General features: G+C 62.4%; 1 protein-coding gene across 1 annotated transcript in view; it reads right to left on the bottom strand.

Annotated features, from left to right (window-relative positions):
• The window catches only part of COL5A1 (collagen type V alpha 1 chain), a 100,158-nt gene that overhangs the window by 47,513 nt on the left and 33,745 nt on the right, over nt 1-18,900 (bottom strand). The window contains exons 15-27 of the mRNA XM_023521056.1: nt 16,961-17,014; nt 15,558-15,611; nt 14,409-14,462; nt 13,723-13,767; nt 11,874-11,927; nt 11,214-11,258; nt 10,524-10,577; nt 10,216-10,260; nt 9,328-9,381; nt 6,710-6,754; nt 5,851-5,904; nt 2,929-2,973; nt 1,864-1,917 (exon numbers count right to left, since the gene is read on the bottom strand). Of these exons, the coding sequence (XP_023376824.1) occupies nt 1,864-1,917; nt 2,929-2,973; nt 5,851-5,904; nt 6,710-6,754; nt 9,328-9,381; nt 10,216-10,260; nt 10,524-10,577; nt 11,214-11,258; nt 11,874-11,927; nt 13,723-13,767; nt 14,409-14,462; nt 15,558-15,611; nt 16,961-17,014 (657 nt within the window). The remainder of the gene's footprint in view (nt 1-1,863; nt 1,918-2,928; nt 2,974-5,850; nt 5,905-6,709; nt 6,755-9,327; nt 9,382-10,215; nt 10,261-10,523; nt 10,578-11,213; nt 11,259-11,873; nt 11,928-13,722; nt 13,768-14,408; nt 14,463-15,557; nt 15,612-16,960; nt 17,015-18,900) is intronic.

Below are 18,900 nucleotides of genomic sequence, written 5' to 3'. Positions count from 1 at the left end.
GAGACCAGAGCCTCGTGCAGCGAATTACAAGGCCCTGCCCAGTGGCCACGCTCCCCTCTGCCCACAGGGGCCGGCTGCCTCTCGAGGCCACACTCCTTCCCACTCGCCCTCCCTGGACCGAGGGCCTCTTGCCGGAAGTGACTGGCTCATGGAGAAGCTCTGAACCGCACCTGCCCGCTTCGAGCAGGACAGCCCACACGGGAGGGGGCCGTGCTCTTCTGAGACCCAGGGGGTATCGCAGTGGATGGTGGCCTCTGGGCGGCCAGCTGCCTGGGCAGCCCTGGCACACGGGAGATCCGCAGGACATAGGCCAGAGGCAAAAGGGGCCAAAACGCTGCCTTATCCAGATGCCCAATTTACAGATGGCGAGGCCCAGGCCCAGACCAGGCGGCCCCAGGAGCCTGCCGAGGTCCGCAGCCGAGCCTGGCCCGGCCTCCGAGTGCCCAGACGGATCTCTTCGCCTGTCGGCAACTCCTCCTCTGGCCACTGGTCCCAGGAGCAGCTACAGGGTCTGTGGGTCAAGACCTCTCGGCCCCTAAAGAGGGTCCCTTTGACTTCCTCATACAGCACAATAATCCTCTCCGTGTCTGCGAGCAGCCTGCAGACGCCCAGCGTCCGGCACAAACTCCTCCAGGCGACATCAGCCTGGCGCCCTGGTCCCTGGCTGACAGAGGCCCAGCTCCTGGGTCCTCTCCCGTCCGTCCCTGTAAGAGGCTGGCTCACAGAGCGGCATGTGACGGGAACGTTGTTGGAAAACGTATCCTCCTGCGACAGACCCCAAATCCGTGTGTCGTCAGAGAGACAGGATGAAAGGGGCTTTCCCCAGCCGACCTGCGGGAGGCCTTCCCTCACGTGTGGGGGTTCGGGGTCCTGCCGCCATGGAGAAAGTCCTAGAATGGTTGGCTGTAGCAGCAACGCAACTGGGACGTAACCGTGAAGTGAGCTCCTCTCTTTTATCCCCGGTCACTCAGAGAGGCACAGATCACCTCTGCGCCTTCGGGGTGGGACGAAACGCCACGCGAACAGCGCCCTGGCTCTGGCACGCTGAGGCGGCGCCTGCGGGCCGCACAGTGGGGGGTAATTACAGCGGCTGACAAGCGTCCAGCCAGGTGCGGGCACAGCTGCTGCCACCGTTGTGCGTGGCCAGATGGCGCAGGCACCTGTGTCCCCTCTGCCTCATCCTCAGGGTGACGAGGAGACTTCAAAGTGTCACTCCGCAGCAGGCAGCTAGCCCACTGACCCGAACTTCCTCCAAGGCCATCTGCAACCCCCTCTGCGCCTTCACACAAGACCACAGCGGTGGCTGCCCACCACGTGGCAAACCCCATCCCCCAGCACCGCCGGCTTCCTCTGGAGCTGGGTAAATTAGGTGGCTGCCAGCTCTCCTGAGCTCAGGGCCTGTATGGGGGCCACGAAGCACTGGAGACACACTAAGGAGATGCGTGGGCACCAAGATGCTCTAAAGGCTGCGGGTGCCACCCTACCTGTGACCAGCCCACGGCCTCCCTGCTTGGACCACGCTGCTTCTGCTGCCCTCCCCCGGCCCCTCCCCCCGACCCCTCCCCCGACCTGAAAATCGCTCTACAGTCCAGGATGTTGGTCCCCACTGAACGACTCCCTATGTGGGTTCAGAACACAGGGCAGAGGAGCAGGTGACCCCAAGTTGACCCCAGTAATTAGGGAGTTAATACCAAGTGAGAGCCACCGGGGCCTCTGGGTGCCCAGCTGGCTATCTGCAGGCCAGGAGTGGCCAGAAGTGTCACCTCAGTTCTGAGAAGCTGCCCTGTGGCCCCAAACCCCCAGCCCCTCCCACAGACCCCCCAAGGGCCCTGTGCACCACCCACCTCTCCCCCAGACACTTACCCGGTCGCCCTTGATGCCCATGTCTCCTTTGAACCCCGGAAAGCCGTCTTCCCCCTGGACGAGGGACGAGAGAGAGGGCCTCGGTCTAGATGGGAGAGCCCACACCCCGAGGCTCGCCCACTCCGCACTCCGCATGCGCCCAATGCGGAGCTCCCGGCCGCGGCACGCTGCTGGGCAGGCAGGAGGGAGGGTCGGAGCGCCCAGCACGGGTCCCTTGGAAGTGTGTCCAGTTAGCGCTTTGCATTCAGATACATTGTTCTTTGTCCTTGGCCACTCGTTGGCTCAGCCCCACTGGGCCATGAGCAGCCCAGAGCCCGACCTGTTGCGCCCATTTCTCAGAGGCTCCGTCCCACCCACTGCAGGCCCCGTGACGGGGGGGCGGGGTGGACAGCTGCGGAGCGAGCTGATGGAGGGAAGCTGGGCTGCTACTGCCCGCTCTGAAAGGAACGGGCACCGTCCGGGAAGGGCCTGGGAGAGCGCCGGCCCTGCCTGCAGCGCGGGTCGCCATGGCGGGTCCCAGCCTGGACTTTCCCAGGCAGCCGCCGGGCCCCCCGGCCTTACTGTGGTGCTTGGTCCGGCACGGGCGCTCAGTGGCACCTGCCACACCAACGCTGCGGTCCAGGGACTCGGCTGCTCACCCCCACCCCCGCCAGGCTGCTTCCTGTACCCCTCGGGGACAGAGCGATAACTCGTGGCCAAGAAGTGTCCCTGTGCAGCTCAGGCAGCATCCTCGCAAGCAGCCCTTCACTGACTAGCAGGCACGTGCGACAAGGCAATGCAGCCAAACTGGGCTCCGGGAAGCCATCTCCAACAGGACGAAGGTCCTAGGACGGGCACCCAGGATGGGGGCCTGCAACTGACCCTGCGGACAGGGCTGATGCCCGCTCCACAGAGAACGTGCTGGGCCATGCCCGACGGGCTGTTTGGAAAACTGTCCTTCCTATTGCAAACGGTTTGCCCAGGGGGTGAGACCCACTCCCTCAGTGCTTAGAGGCGACATCGACCTCAGCTTCTGTCACTGGAGAGCGGCCAGGCCAGGCTGCCACTGCAGGAAGCGACACTCACCTTCTCACCCTTGGTGCCCTTCAGACCACGGATGCCATCTGCCCCCTACACCAACGAAAAGGAAAAAGAGTGAGCATGCACAAAGCTGAGCCCTCGAAGTGATGGGTCTAGCCCCGCATGCGGCAGCTGACGCCGGAGCCTGGCCACCCCTGCCCACAGACAAGCTCCCGCCTGCGTCCTGTCTCAGGAGGAAGAGCTCTGTGGGCTCCCGGAGGCACCTCCCATCCCCGCAGCCAGCGACTCTGGGCTGGCCTCCACTGACCTCCCGCTCTCTTCCAGAAACGTCCACTTCCGCAAGGTATGGGGAGCAGGCGGGACGTGAGGACTGAGCACGGGCTCTGGAGCCCGGCCCTGCTCCATGGCCTCAGACCTTATCCCAGGCTTCTGAGAGCCTCGGTTTCCTCATTTGGAAAGAGGGGTGATGACAACCCTCACCCCCTTCTGCTGGTGGGAGTGGGGCGCCTACAAAGCCCTCAGGATGGCACCTGGCACGTAGCAGATGCTCGATAAGCAGCAGCTCTGTGCCATTGGATTAATTTCATTCTCTATTATTATTATTGATACAGCATAACACGGCACGACATCACTTACTAATCGATACCACCCACTACCATGACGATCCATGCAGTCAGCTCAGGGCGTGTCTGGCAGGCCCAAGAGGGCAGGCTGTGTCCTGTCTGGCTCAGGTACCAGCATCTGGTCCACCGAGTGGGCCAGTGGGGCACTGACACTGACTGCCGCTGGCCAGGGGCGTTCTCAAGCCACCTGCCCACGGGACAGGGGACCCCAGAGAGAGGCCAGGCCTCCTAGTTCAGCCAGGACGGGGCCACCTCCTGGGACCCTCGGGCTGCCAGCTGCCCTCTGTGGCAAGAACTTCAGCCGTCTGCAGGTCTGGGCCTACCCCCAGGGCCGACGAGCGGGGACGAGACCGACAGAGGCCGAGAGCTGGGGCCTGGCCGCCGCCTGGACTGGCCTGTGATGCCACGGCACCCTGGGCTCTGTCACCCTTGGCCATGAGATACTTTGGGACAGAGGAAAGGCGCAGTTACCCTGAAACCTGTCGTGGGGGCTCTGGTGCACCCACAATAGCCCCAGTGGCCGGCACTCGGGGGAGCGAGGATGAAGGAGCTGGCACGGCAGGGCGACGGGGGTGCCTGGCCGGGGACGTGAGAGCTTGGGCGGGACAGGGACCCCCACGGCCTTGAGCGAGTGCGGCTCCCGCGGGCTCAGGGAGGAGTGGATGTGATTCTGCAGTCAGCGGGCACCCCCGAGACAGGCAAGGTGGCAGAGGGTGGGGGGTGGGGTGCTTAATGGTCAGTGAAGTCAAAGGGCGGGGCGGGGGGGGGCCTCACTCGGGAAGAAGGCGGGATCCAGGGAGAAAAGCTAGACCTCCCTTATGAAGGGCTGTGGGGCTCTAAGGTGACAGCTCGGCCACCACACCCCCCTCCGCTGTCGCCTGTCTTAGAAACCTGCTCATTACACGTTCAAACAGGCGGGAGGATGAGAATCTATTTCCGCAGTGAAAACAGCATCCAGCCCTGCCTTCCCTTCCACGCGCTGCTCCGAGTCGAGCTGGATTGTGCATGTTGTGAGTGAATTTTAATCAGATAGACAGGATAAGAACATTCTTCATAAACATTTTAAAGCAAACACCTCTTAGCCGGCAGAAGCAGCACCGTGCAATTAACCACGGAGCGGAGCTGGCAGAGGCTTCCACTCCACGACAAGAATTCGTAAAATAAACACGCACAGAGCCCACACGGTCGACGCTTCTGCTACGCTGTGTGCTCTACTGCCAGCCTCACAGGACTCACTGGCGTGCAGGGAAAGCCGGCTGCCCGGGGGGCGGGGGGGGGTGCCCTCTGCCGTGGCTCTTAAGCCTGGCCTGTCCCAGCTGCTAGTAAATGGGAGTCGGGCAACCTGGGGTCCAGCAGGAGCACGTGATTGGGAAAAGCGAGCTGGGTGAGTCCTAGCAGCAGCATCAATGTTAGGGTGATTTGGGGCAAGTTACTGGAGACGGAGGTCTTGGGTCGCCCCCCCCCCGACACACACCCCAGCAGGGCAGGTGCACACTTCCACGCGCACACGCTTCTACGCTTCCAGGCTTCCACGCCTGGACGCTTCCACATGCAGAGCGCGTGGCCCCCGCTGCTGGGGCACTGGAGCTTGGTGGAGTGTCACACACCCCTCAGGCTACAGTGGCTGCGTCCCACACACGGCCTCAGGGTGCTCTTCCACGCCCGTCACTCGTTTTGAAGGGGAGAGTCGCCACTGGCTCCAGAACGCCTGGAGTTGTGGGCAAGTGCCACGTCTGTCCCTGGAGGAGGCAGAACGCTTCCCCGCAGTTTCCGGGGCACCCACTCCTCCGTCTACCCCGAGCCCGGTGAGCCCCGAGAGCGGCCGGTCCATGGCCCAGAGCAAGCACGGGGGCTCCACGGACCAGACGGGCCTGCACTGGAGCCCTGCGCCCCAGGCAGGTGTCCAGGGGCCACTGGACAGCAGAGGCCATGAGCATAAATGGACCCCTCCACCGGCGCACGTCCCCAGCCTCCGCCTGCCCAGAGGCGGTCGATGGGGCCAGACTTTCTCACTCGAATAAGCAAATGGTCCAGACGAAACGTCCCCAGAAAGAAATGCCGGGCTCTGCTCCCCGGCTGAGGGCGCCATCCTCAGGGGCTTTGCAGAGCAGTTGGAAGCTTGAACGTGGTAGCAGTAAAGGCAGCATGAGGCAGAGGGTGCCTGTGCACTGTCACAGATGCACCAGGGATTGTTCCCTGCTTCAAATCAGCCCCTCCTGGCTCCAGCTGGTCACTCTCCCCCCGAGCCCCGACCTGGCTCAGGCCACAGAAGGGTGCCCGAAAGCTGGAGGCCCGCGGTCCCAACCCTGACCTCCAGGAGGACCCGCAGTGGCAAGCAGCTCACCTTGACTCCTCGCGGTCCCGGGTAGCCGATCGGGCCCTGCGGGCCAGGCGGGCCCTGGAACCAGAGGAGAAAGAGCATTAGCCCCCCCAGGAGGGCGGCGTGGGAGGGCCTGGTCCACTCCTGGTCTGGCCGGCACGAGCCCTGGCCTGCCAGCAGACTCCCCTCTTGCTACGAGCAGAGAGGGCATCCTGGGTCAGACTCCCGCAGGCACTGTACCCAGCCCCGCAGCAAGGCAGGGCACAGGTGGCGTCCCATGACAAGTGGAATACCCATGACCCGGCTACCCGAAGGTCACGCCACATGATTCATGCATGGGGTGCGGGGAGTGGGGAGGGGAAGGAGGACTCTGGCGCTTGGAAGGGCTGAGCCGCCACTGAAGGAATGCGCCGCCGGCCAGCGGCTGCCCATGGCTGCTGGGAGCACGTGTGGCCTGGGGAGCCCAGGAGGAGAAACGGAGGCAGCAGTGGACTTCTGTCACGGACTGTGCGGCAGGCAAGTCCCCAGGGGCTCAGGTCACCTGGAAACCAGAACCAGCTCCAACCCCCAAGTCCTGGGCCCCAAACACACAATGGCCATGGGTCAAGAGGACCTTGGCCCAGAGCCTGCACGGTCACCCAGTTCCTGCCTGGCCAAGGTCGGGCTGCACCTGCACCCCATGTGCAGAAATCGGGGGGGGCGTCCAGGGACCCAGATGGAATGGAAGGACCCAGCTTCTCCGTGGGGTGTCCCCTCGGCAAGGCCACCCGAAGAAGGGCACACTGCCCCTGCTCACTCCCTTCTGGGCGGGTGTCCCAGAGCAGAGCGGGGCTGCGAGCTGGCCCCAGGGGACACTGGAGCAGCAGGGGCGCGGGGTACCCACCTGGCCTCCCTTCTCTCCCGGAGGGCCTTCTTTGCCAGGGTGCCCCTGTCAGGAGAGAGAAGGCCTGCGTCAGCCAGGGGCCACTCAAAGCAGGCCCCCTGACGCTCACCCACCAAGCAGCTTACGACGTGAGAACGGGAGCTGGGGTTCCTCCCATCTCCTCCCTCCCCACAAAAACAAGAACGGGGCGTGCTGGAAGATGACGGGCAGCTGAGCACACTCGGTCGGGCCTGGCCAGGTGGCCTTACTCATCCTTTAGTCCCTGACCCTCAGCCGCTCCACCTGAAAAGCGGGAATAACCCCAGGCCCGGCCAATGGCCAGAGCTGACCACAGAGGGGAGGGACACGCTGCGAAAGCCACAGGTGGGCTCCAGGCACGACTGTGAGCCAGTGTCACCCAGCCCAACTACGGGCAGTGGGGACAGCGATGGTAAGGCATTTGCTCCAGGTCCCCCAAAATGGATCTGTGGCCGAGCAAGGGGCAGAGCAGTGTGGGGCCAGAGCACCGGGCTGGCGCCCCGCTTCCTGGGCTGGCGCCCCGCTTCCTGGGCTGGTGACCGGGTGCAGCCTGCAGGTCACAGTCTCCGCTGCCGGGGATGCGGAGACAGGCAAGGCTGGTGCCGGGCGGAGAGCCACGTCCCGTCACTCGACCAGGGGTCCCAGCACCTTCCCAGGTCTTCGTGCTGGTGCTTCGACCCCTCCGCCTGCCTGGGCGATGCATGTGGAGAGGGGTTGGGGGAGCGGGGACTTCACCCCACGCCACAGATGCGGAGCAGAGGCCCAGCAGAAACGGCCGGGGCGCCTTGGTTACTGCCCCGTGCCCCCGGCCCCTCTGACTTCCCAACCCAGGCCGCTCACTGGGCTTGACCCAACATCGACAATACAAGCGGAAAGGTAAAGCCATCTGGAAGTGCAGCGCCACCCCCGAGGGTTCCAGTGGAAAGCGTCACATGGTGCGGTGAGTGCTGACAGCTCCTCACTCTGCTCCTAGTTACGCCCAACCCACTGTGCGACCTTGGGCGAGCTGCTTGCCTCTCTTGGGTGCCCCTTCCCCCCCCACCCCACAAAACGAGAGGGAGGGCTGGGAGCTCTTTCGGCTTGAGCATTCTGAGGACCCAGGACTGCGTTTCTAGAACGTGGCAGTGCTCCGGAGACCCACGCGCGTCTCCGCTGCGTACACGGGCCGCGTGTGCTCTTTTCAGTTCTCTCGGTCCTGCCTACCAGCCCCCGGCCAGGGGCATCGGAAAGCCCGTTTGCCCACAGCATCTGCAAGGGAACCGGTGGCTCTTCAGGGACCCAGGGCCTTGGAGGTGTCGGTGTGGGGACGGGGGTCCCGGGTGGAACCGGTGAGGCGCGGGCAGCCCCCGCTCCGCTCCCACGCACCGTCCTCGTCCCCGTCCCGCAGGGCCTGGCCCCTGACTTGACACCTGGTGGGAAATGCTCCGTTTCCATTAAACATTCCCGGAAGTTAACGGAAAGAAACGACCGGAAGAACGCACATCCACGGCCCCCAGCGGGGGACCTCGGGGGCTGGGCGCAGGGTGATCGTCATATTGGTGTCTTTTCATTTATTTTCCTAATTTTCCGTAACAAGATATGCTATTTTGTAATTAGAAAATGCGATTTAAGGACATGAGTGACATGTTGCAAAATATTCATCGCTTTGTGTCCAAGCTCCCAGAAGTCTAGGGGACAGAGCCGCCAAGCGGTTCCCGTGGGCACGGACGTAGTCAGAGTCTGCTGGTTCCGATAAGGGGGGACAACCGGCCACCTGTGACTCCCTAGACCCAACAGCTCTCGGCCATGAGCACAGAGCGATGGTTCAACAGACACCGATCCGTTATCGATGTATCTAAACTCCTGCTCGGTTCTGAGTGGCGTTGTCAACGCAGAGAAATACACCGTGGGTCTGAGATAACGGACCCGGCTCGTCTTGCTTTCTGAACCAGGCTCTCTGCATCACCAACTGAACACTCTTCAAAAAACACAGAAAACTCACCAGCAACTTACAAAGAGGACGACGGGGGCGATAAACCGTCACACCCCGACGCCCCCCACGGGCTCAGAGCGCCTGTCACTGGCCCACACCTCTCCCTGCACACAGATTGGGTTTGTCACTAACTCGCTATTTCTAGGCGGCACCCAGTTTGGCTCCACAGCTGCGTTCGCACATTGCAAACGTGTTTGCTTACTGCCCTCCCTCCCCAGCGTGTGATCCCTAAAAATATACTCTGTGCACACCGCCCTCCCCTCACACACCGGTGACACATGCGAGCGCTTGGAGCCCAGCCCAGCCCTCCTCACACTCAATGCAAGGCCGCGTTCCACTAATCAAACGCACAGCCTGACGTACAACTAATGCTCCCGTCCACGCAGCCGGCACCCTTCGCGAAGCACGTTGTGGGAAGCATGTCCAAAACCCCGTGATTTCCTGAGCAATGCAGCTCGAGTTCGCAAACGGGTCTTCACCAGGGCAGTTGGAAGGCAGTGAAGGAAGGCCACGCACACATCACTGTCCCCGGAGCCAGGGAGGTGGCGGGTGGCCGGGGTTCCCAGCCCCCACCCCTGGGGCAGAGGTGGCGTGCGTGAGACGGGGCGAGGAGGGCAGGGCTACTCACCGGGGGTCCATCAGCACCGGGCGTTCCTGGGAGGCCCGGTTTACCCAGGGGACCCTAGAACAAACCGGACTCCATGAGCGGAGGTCCCAGGGGCTCCCTGGGCTGCACACCCTCCCCCTGCCCCCAAGGTTACTTTCCAACACTTCTGTCCCAAAAGGATGCTCGGAAGTACTCAGCCCCCCTAAAGCTCCCAGCCCCCTGGAGCACCAGTGAGGGCAGGTCACTCTCTGCTGTTTCCAGGGCCTTCGGATTTGGGGGTTGGGACAAATGCACCTGCCACGTGAAGACAGGAGCCCCAGGCCCCACAGCGCCCCCAACAAGCTGTGTTTGAACAGCCACCTCCCCCGCCCCCCGCCAGTGAGCACTGTGCACTGAGCGAGCATTCCCTGGTCCCCGCCAGGAGCTCTGAGTTCACTGAACTCGCTAGGGCCTGGGGTTGGGCCACAGCTCCGGATGGGCCAGCGTGTTTCTGCTCCTCTCCCGAGCATCTAGGACTCAGTAGGCACCAAAGATGTATTTAGGGTTGCCAAATTTAGCAAAAACGAACAAAACAAGATGCCCAGTTAAATCTAGGTTTCAGACAAATAGTTCAAATGTAATTGGGCAGCCCACATCTATTTTTCCTAAATCTGGCAACCCTATACACAGATACAGAATAGACGAATGAATGATTGAATTTATAAGTCCAAGAATGACAAAGACCCACGCTCTTCCTCGGCTTATCTGCTCAGTGCTTGGTGATCAGGCCTTCCTGCCTCTGGGGACAATGCTGGCAATCACGAGCACTGTCCCCGCCTGGACTTCCACAGGAGCTGTGGGTCCCAGGGCCCGAATGTACCCTGCAGGCAGGCGGGGCAGGGCGCCCTCCACCCAGCTCAGCCCACCTACCTTTTCTCCTGGAGGGCCGATGGCACCCTGGGGACCGGGAAGACCCTAGGGGGGAAGAGTAGGGCGGAAAGGGGAGGAGCGGGTTGGCCCAGAGCTCCTCCCTGCCATCTGTCCCCTGTCCCTCTGCCCCTGAGCCTCTCCCTCACCAGAGCACCGACTCAGGTTCCAGGTCACTTCAGGATGCGGGCCCCTTCGGGCTGGACCAGCAGCATGGGACAGAGCTCGGCAGCTGCTCAGGCCCAGGGCACCGCACTGCAGACCCATATTGCCCCCTGCCCACCGCCCTGGAGCCTGCCCCTGGCCCTTACCTGGGCGCCTGGGTTCCCCTGCTGTCCTGGGGGGCCAGGCTCTCCCTGAGGACCCTGTAGGACATAAAGCAAAGGCACTGAAGGCGGCTCCAGAGGGCAGACAGGGTTACTGCATGTCCCCCTGGGAGCCTGGGCACTCCGTCCTGGCCTCTCATCCTTCACACCCACTCTCGCTCCCGAGCAAGCGGCAGACGAGGACGCCCGGACGGGAACGGACAGCAGCCCAGTGGCCGCGGGAAGACCAGACCAGACACTGCACTGGCCGCGGGGAGCTCGGTGCAGGGCACACTTCCTCGTTTCCATGGACGCACCTCGGACAGTGGCCAGGGGGGCCCACGAGAGGTGGACCGACCATAAGACCCGTTGGGCAGAAGCCTCCCAAACCACCCCCACCCCCGCCCCGGCAGAGAACAGACGGGCCACGCAGCCTCTCGGTGGGTGTCGTGCACAGTGAGAAAGGACGTCCCTCCGCACCGGGCAGCCCATCTGGCTTCGGAGGGGACGAGCTCGGACCACAGGCTTAGTGTGAGCTCTCCACGGGGCCTGCTCCGCCCGGGGCCTGGGGCTCAGCTCTGTGCCCCCTCCTCACACCCGTCTGGGTTGGACCATGACAGATCTCCCTGGCCTGGCCAGGAGCGCGCCCATGGGGACTCACCATGAGGCCAGGTGGCGGGGACACCCGAGACTTACCACGTTTCCTTTCGGGCCTGTTTGGCCGTCCATACCCGTCACTCCCTGGATGAGATTGAAAAAAAGAAACCAAATGCAGAAGAATTAGCAACACTCTTGTGGAAAATCCCACTCAGCACGGCTTGGCCCCCTGCTAGCCATGTGTCAGAGGATGGCACGTGCTTTGGGAAAGGGGACAGGATCGATCCCAAATAAGTCCTAAAGGCTTGGTCGGCGAGGGGCTGCTGGAGCTGCCAGGCCCATACCGAGTGGGGCAGAGGGGCTGAGAAGGGTGGGTGGGCCAGGCCTGGCCCTGGGGAAGCCGTCCAGTGAGACAAAGCCCCACTGGAACTGCAGGCTTCTACTTCCTTCCAGAACTTTCCAGAAGCTGCTGGAAGTGCTTTCAAGCAAGAAGAACATGTGGTGTCCCAGTGACTGTTTATAACAGCACGTGCTGTGTCCAGGCAAAGAGAGCATTGTAAAGCCAGCTGGCCTCTGTGCCTCCGCCTGCAGCCCCGCACCGGCTAGAGAGTTTGATTTGCTTGAGCACCAGAGCCCTGCCGACAGCTCGCACCAGCTCTGGGCAAGGGTGCACAGTGGCCGGCGTGGGGAGCTGGCTGAAGGCCCGTGGGGTATGGAGGGCAGCAATGGACAGACGTGCAAAGAGGCGACAGGACTTACAGGAGGTCCAGGAGGGCCCGGGGGACCCTTTGGCCCCAGCAGACCACGCGGCCCCTGCAAGAGGAAAGAGCAAGAAGTCTCAGACTCGGCCAGGAGTCCCGGCCCTCCCCGGGCCAGCGAATTCTGCGGCCTCGCTCAGCCCCGCCCCTTCCGGCTGCAGCTGGTCTCCGCGCTGCCCAGGGAGCCGACACCCCCTCCTCCTCTTGCTTCGTCTCCTCACCCCACCCCACCTCAGCGCTGGAAAGGGACGCAGAGGTGCCTGGAATTGATGGGGGGCTCAGACAGATCGAGGGGCGCCCTCGGGGAAAGGATGGGTGAGCCCTGAAGCTCTCCGTCACTACGCAGCCCTGCTGCACGGGGCACTCCGGTCCAGTCCTCGTCTCCGGCACCCTCTGCAACACCTCGTGTGATGACACGCGGCTGCATGGCTGACGTCAGAGTCCGTGGGTGCGGGGCGGACAGAGGTAGGAGAAACCAGGTCTCGGATGAGAACATCGGGACCAAGCGCAGGGGACGTCGCCTGGACCTCAGGTCTTTCCCGGGATGGCCACACGGCCCAGAGCCCAGTCCCTCCCTCCCCTGGCAGTGCGGCCACGTGTGTGGGAACAGCCCCACGGCAGCAGCACCGCGGAGAGGACGGTTCTCAGGACTGGAGCGGAGACCGAGCAGCGTCCTTGCCCACCACGGGAAGGAGCCCGCGTCCCAGGGGCTCACGCCCACCCCACCTACCGGGGAATTACGGTGCCTTTAACGGACACACAGCAATTTCCAGTGCCCTTAATTCTGACAGGACCTTCACAGATGCGGTAGATGAGAAATCCTCCCCACGTTCACTGCCACCTAAACGTTCCCTTCGCTATTTTAATACCTAGTCATGAAAATGTTTTTTAGAAGTTAATGACCCAGAAAGTATGGCTTAGACGTGGGTTAAAGACAGAGCTGAGCTGATGAATTCTCCTTCGTGGCTCATCAGACACCTAGGGTGCAATTTAGTCCCAAATGAACGTGCAGTGCCAACCCCAGGCTCTTCTCCACGCTGCATTCGCAATATTTCTCCTCAATTAGCATCACCAGATGCGTATGGCCCCACTGATGTCGATTAAAAACAGGAGATGTTCAAAAAGTAACAGCGAGTGAAATGTAATTAACGTCCTCTTGTTGCAAGGAAACCTGCTTTGGGCCTGAACAGAAACCGGCTTCCGGGACAGCGCTTTCCAGAGCCCGGGCAGGGCATGCTGCCGGGGGCATCTGGGAAAGCATGGCCACCAGAAAGGGTGGGGACTCTGCAGACTCGGAACTCCTTGAGACTGCCCCTGCACACCTACTGTGATGACCTCAGACTCCTGTGATGACCCTGAACACTACCTGGTGGACCCTGAACACCCGTGATGACCCAGGACACCCATGATGACCCCGGACACCCACCGTGATGGACTTTGGACTCTGTGATGACCCTGGACACCCGTGATGACCCTAGACACCCACCATAGTGGATGCTAAACACCCATGACGACCCTGGACACCCGTGGTGACCTTGGATACCAACTATGGTGGACCTCGGACACCCATGGTAACCCTGGACACCCTCCATAATTGTAGCCTGGAGTCCCAGCCACAATCCTCAGAGACCTGAGCTTCCTCCTCCAGGAAGGTTCGGATCGACTCCTCAGGACTGTTCCACCAACCCCCATGTGCTCCTTCTTTTCCCTGCCAGGGGAATCCTCAGACCTGTCTCTGTGTCAAGGCTGAGCACTCTCTGATCTATACTCCCAATCGACCCCCGATTCTGCACAGAGGCAGCCTGTCACCGTGACAAAGACACAGAGTCCCACCCAGTCAGTGGACTTACTGGTTCCCCGGGCAGCCCTCTGGGCCCAACTTCTCCATCGTCACCCTGTAGGAAGAAAAAAGCAAGACGTGAGGGATAAGCTCTGAAGTCTGGACACTGGAGAGACAGTGTTTCGTTCAGCCGAGCAGAGGCCTCCTTGGCCTGGGCCTGCTCGGCATGTCTGGCCAGATCCGCGAGGCCCTGTGCCTGCTGGAGAGGCCTGGAGTGGCCTCAGTCCCGGAAGTCTGCGGGAAAAGGTGCGTCTGGGCTCCGGGACCCTCTGCTCAGGGGCTCGCACACCACAGCTCCACGCAGGGGAAACGGCAGAAGGTCATGAGGTCAAAGGGTTTGGATTCTTGATAGGCAATGACAGAAATGAATGACACAATAACAGAAACCAGAGATGGCCGGATAGACAGGCGATACGGGTTAGGCAGATGACAGGTACTGTGTGCACACGTGCAGCCACACCCACACACATATGCGTACATCCATGCGCGCACACACGTGCACATGTGTGCATGCACACAGCCATGCTCACACATACATGTACACACAGAGTCATGCTCGCGCATGCATGCACACATGTGCATGCGCAAGCCATGCTCACACATATACATGTACACGCACACGCAGCCATGTTCACACATACATGCACACACGTGCATGCACACAGCCAAGCTCACATGTGTACATAGCATACGTACCCTTTCTCCGTCATCTCCCGGAGGTCCCGGTGGGCCAGAAGGACCAGGGTCACCCTAGAAAATGAAGCAGGGTCAGGGTCAGGTCACCCCGGAGCAGGTCACGCACGCTGGCCCCAAGAGAGACTTCGTCTCTCTCTAATTCTAAGCAGGGTCAGGGTCAGGTCACCCCGGAGCAGGTCACGCACGCTGGCCCCAAGAGAGACTTCGTCTCTCTCTAATTCTGAGACTGAACCCAAAGCCTCTGCAGCCTTTCCCGCAGCCACAGGACATCAACCCATTCGGAAGCCAAGCATGCTGCGTGACGGGTCAACCCGGTGTGGACACTCTTGCCAGGGACTCAGTGCCCCGGGGCACTGTGCTAGACTGGGCGCCCAACAGGGCCACAGGACCCTTAGGCGGGGTCTCAGCTACACCAGTCAATCTCTCTGCCAGTCCCGCGCTGACCCCAGGCAGGTCCCTGCCCTGTGCCGTGAGCATCATGGCGGCCAGCGCTGATCTGCCACATGCGGCTGGTGCTCCACACGTGCTCATCAGCCGGCCCCACCGGCGACCACCTCCACCTGCTTGCTGGGGAATGCGGACGAAGCAGTTTGGGCTAAATCGTAACACCTATTTCTCAGTGTGTTAAATAAGCCTCCCTGACCAAGTTGACATATGTGTGAGTGCGTGCATGTGCATACACATGTGTGTGCCTGCATGTCCAGAACGTGCCCAAATAGAAACGACATGTCACCTCCTCAGGGAGAGGGAGGCGGCACCCCCGAGCTGCGGAGAGCCGGCCCGTGGAGGCCATGTGATCAGGATGAGGGTGTCAGGGTGGCTGCCAGGCGCAGTGTGCCCCGCCCTCTCCACCAGGAGTGGGCGCTGGACCGTCCCCACCTCCTGGAATCACCAGAGTGACCCCGCGCCTGCCACAGGCCTCAGGTATGGCATCCGCGCCCTTGGGCCGACCTCCCGTCACCAAGGTCGTCAGGTCGCGTCCATTTCCACTCCCCACCCCACAAGGCTGCTTCGGTGGCCACTCTGGGGTCGAGGGGACCCGGTCCCATCCAGAAGCCCAAAGCTGCCTGGAAGGGCCTCTCGAGACGGCCCTGCCGCACAGACCCCATCAGGCCCAGTGCCGGGGACTCTCAGACGAGAGGCACTTACCCTGTGGCCCTTCTCTCCTGGAAGTCCAGCCAGGCCGTCGAAGCCACGGTCGCCCTGCGAGGAGGACAGAGGGCTGCTCAGAGACCACCCCGCTCACAATGAAGGCCAGCCTTCCTTGGGCCCCAGGACCCTGTGTGTGGTGGCTGCCGGCCCACCTGTCACCACACATTCTATTGCCTTGGGTCCAGCTTCCCGGCCTCTTCTCCCTGAGACACGCACACAGGCCCAGACAGAGAGGTGGCCCCAGAGTCGCAGACTGGGGGCCCGAAGCCCCAAGACCTGCCGTGCCTGGGCGACTGCTGAGCAGCGGGAGCGTGTACTCTGTGCCGTTAGGCTCGTCACTGCGCCCTCACACGCAGCGTCTCACGCTCCCTGGTGGACCCGCACTGGCCACCCCACGCATCCTGGCCCCCTGGCCAGCCCTCCCTTCTGCCCAGCTGCCACCTGGAGCCCGGGACAGCGCCGAGCGCGTGGATGTAAACCACGTGGGCGAGACACATAGGCTGCTCCAGGCTCTGACACTTCCATTGCTCAAAGAAGCCCAGGAGGTGCTGAGAGTCAGGAAGACCCCTCCCCCCAGGTCACTGAGCCCAGAGCCTCCCGCGAGCTCGGGACCCCTGGGAGCGCCCGAGCGCTCAGCCAGGCCCGCGGCTAGGTGAGCGGCGAGCAGACGGACTGGGCCCCTGGCTGTCCGGGTGACCCATCTCCATCCCGCCCCGGGAACAGCTGCTGTCCCCGCTGCGGGCGCCCCTGGGGGGGGGGCCTTTTCTTCGGCCCCCTGCATGGCCTGGACAAACTGAGGAGCAAGGCTGGACCAGGAATGGGGGAACTTCGGACCAACGTCAGGGGCAGAGGGGTGGCCACGCTGAGCCGCAGCAGCCGGGGGCCGTGGGCTCTGGCCAGAGTGCGGGACACAGGCTTCGTTCACATGCAGCATCTGTTCTCGCCCCCAGCGCCAGGGAGCCCAGACCAGGACAAGACGGCTTCGGGGCCCCTGAATGTGAACTGAGTAGCCTGAGAACTTCGGGGCTGCGCCTTCCCCGCACTGGGCCCCGTGTGTCTGCCCCGTCATCTGTACATTTGTCAGTGGTTTTCATAGTTGGGGCTCCGCCCCCTCGTGCTCACTACCCACTCGAACAAATCCGCCACCTAAACTAACTGCAACTGCCATACGTGCTCATAAAATGCAGCCCACCAACCCCCGGCTTCCTGCAGCAGGCCAGAGTGACCCAAACAGAGCCTTCCTCACCCCCAAGGTCTCACCCCCAGGCATCACAAGTCGTCACCTGTCATCATAATCACGTTCGTCATTGTAACCAGCAGTTGGCCACATCATCAACGTGACTACAGTGAGGACGGTGACCCGGGCAGCGGGACACCGCGGGGGGAGAGTGGCAGCCTACCTTGGGGCCGGTCTGTCCAGGCATGCCTCTCGCTCCGTCGCTGCCAGCACGGCCCTGGAATGGAGGAGGGCAAAGCGTCAGACCAACGAGGCCTCGGAGCGGCGGCCCCTGTGGAGCCAGGGCAGGGTGCCCGGCCCCATGCAGCCTGGCTGGAGTCCGGGGCTGCTGGGGACCTCACGCGTGGTCCTGGTCTCTGCAGGCCTCGCCCTCTCGAACTGCCCGTGATGCCCCTTGCCCCTTTGTGCTTGGAGACGATGGCCTGAGGTGGCCGGTGAGACCTTGGAGAGCCACGTCGGCTGGCGGGACTGCCAGTTCACAGCTCCAGAGAGAGCCCGCCCTCGACACCGATCCACATCTACCCGCCACCTTCACAGGCTGGATCGAAGACCGATAAGCACAGGTGAGAGCGAGCAGCTGGTGTCAGTCCGACTGACTAAGGACCGGCGGGGCTGCTCGTCTCCTGGAGGCCACAGCTACCCAAAGGCAGGGTCTGGCCATCCATAGGGGCCACTCCACGGCCATTATCTCTAGCTAAGGAGACAGTCAAGGACAAGCCCACGGTCCCCCCCTGACCGGCATGGGGCGGCAGGGCAGGGCCTGGACGGCCAGTGTCCACCATAAAGGCCCTATAAGCACAAGAGAGCCAGACCAGGCTCGTGGTCACCGAGACGGGGACAGGGACCCGACCAGAGGTCCACTCACTGACAAGGCGCAGCACTGGCTGAGGGTCAACGCTCCTCCCTTCTCCACGTCCCGGGCGCGACCTGATAAATGAGGCCATCGCCCTGTGACTCGGGACCAGCAGACAGAACATCTGGAGAGCGGCCGCTTTGGGCCTCAAAGTACAATGAAGCCAGTGGGGGCAGCACCAGAGGAGAAGGAAGTGGGGGGTCCAGGGGGACCACACGAGACGGTCTGTGCTCCCCAGTTAAACGCTACGAGGAGATGCCAGGAACCACAAGTCATCTCAGAGCAGGCGCCCCAGCGACACAGCTCCGGGCAAAACGCAGACACCAACGGGGAGCCTCTCCTTTCAGAAATCGAGTTCACACGAGGTCACGGCACGACGTTGCCTGACAAATGTCCAGGTGCTTCTATCGGGCACAGTGACCTGGCTGCCCTACAAAGCGCCAGGGCGAGTGCAGCCCACTGGGAGCCGCTGGCTGCGCGGCCTCCTCCCCCCCCCCCCCCCCCGCCCCGCCCCGCTGCTCCAGCAGATTCGGGACGCGGTTGTGTGTGCCGACGGCCCAGCGCCGCCTCACGCTGCGACTAGTCGTACTGTGAGCCACTCACATCTCTCTTTTCAGTTTCCACCTCGACTGAGAAGCTACTTCTAATAGCGCCTTTGGTAGGTGCTTTCAGCGACACCCAGGAAAACAAACGCGTCTCAGAGTCGGATCCAAGAGCCACCTGTCTGCCAAGAATCACAAAATTCCTGCCTCGGTGGCCCTTTTTGGGTCATTAGTCCAACCCGCAGCTGGTGTCTGGACCCTTCACAGATCCAGGGCCTGCAGCCTCAGTGGGCCCACATGAGAACGCCGAGCCCGCCTGGCTTCCTCCGTCACCCCCCACTTACTAGCGACGACTAACTCCTGGGACAGGAGGGGCCGTGGCCGCTAAGGAATTCCTGATTCTCGCCTGAAGCCAGAGCGAGCGCAAGGGGACAACACTCCTCGAAGAGGTTCGTACTCCGTGACTACAACGCAGGAACGAGAGCTTTGTTCCCGTACCCGCAACACCCACTGGCTGAGAAGACCCACTTGTCCAACCGGTCTGTTAGGCCCCTCCCCGCCCCCCACTCGCCTGAGTGGGGTTCACCAGCTTACGTTCATTTATAAATGCGGGCCCTCCCTCAGTAGGCCTAGACACAAACTAGTTCCTGCCGGTTAATTACATCCCAACAAAGAATCCAGGTGGCTAGGTCAACAGGTGAGCTGCGG

This window comes from Pteropus vampyrus, unplaced genomic scaffold (assembly GCF_000151845.1).
Source record: "Pteropus vampyrus isolate Shadow unplaced genomic scaffold, Pvam_2.0 Scaffold289, whole genome shotgun sequence".
NCBI classification, from domain to species: Eukaryota; Metazoa; Chordata; class Mammalia; order Chiroptera; family Pteropodidae; genus Pteropus; species Pteropus vampyrus.
Note: the sequence above shows the minus strand (reverse complement) of the source record. Positions and strands in the feature narration are given on the sequence as shown.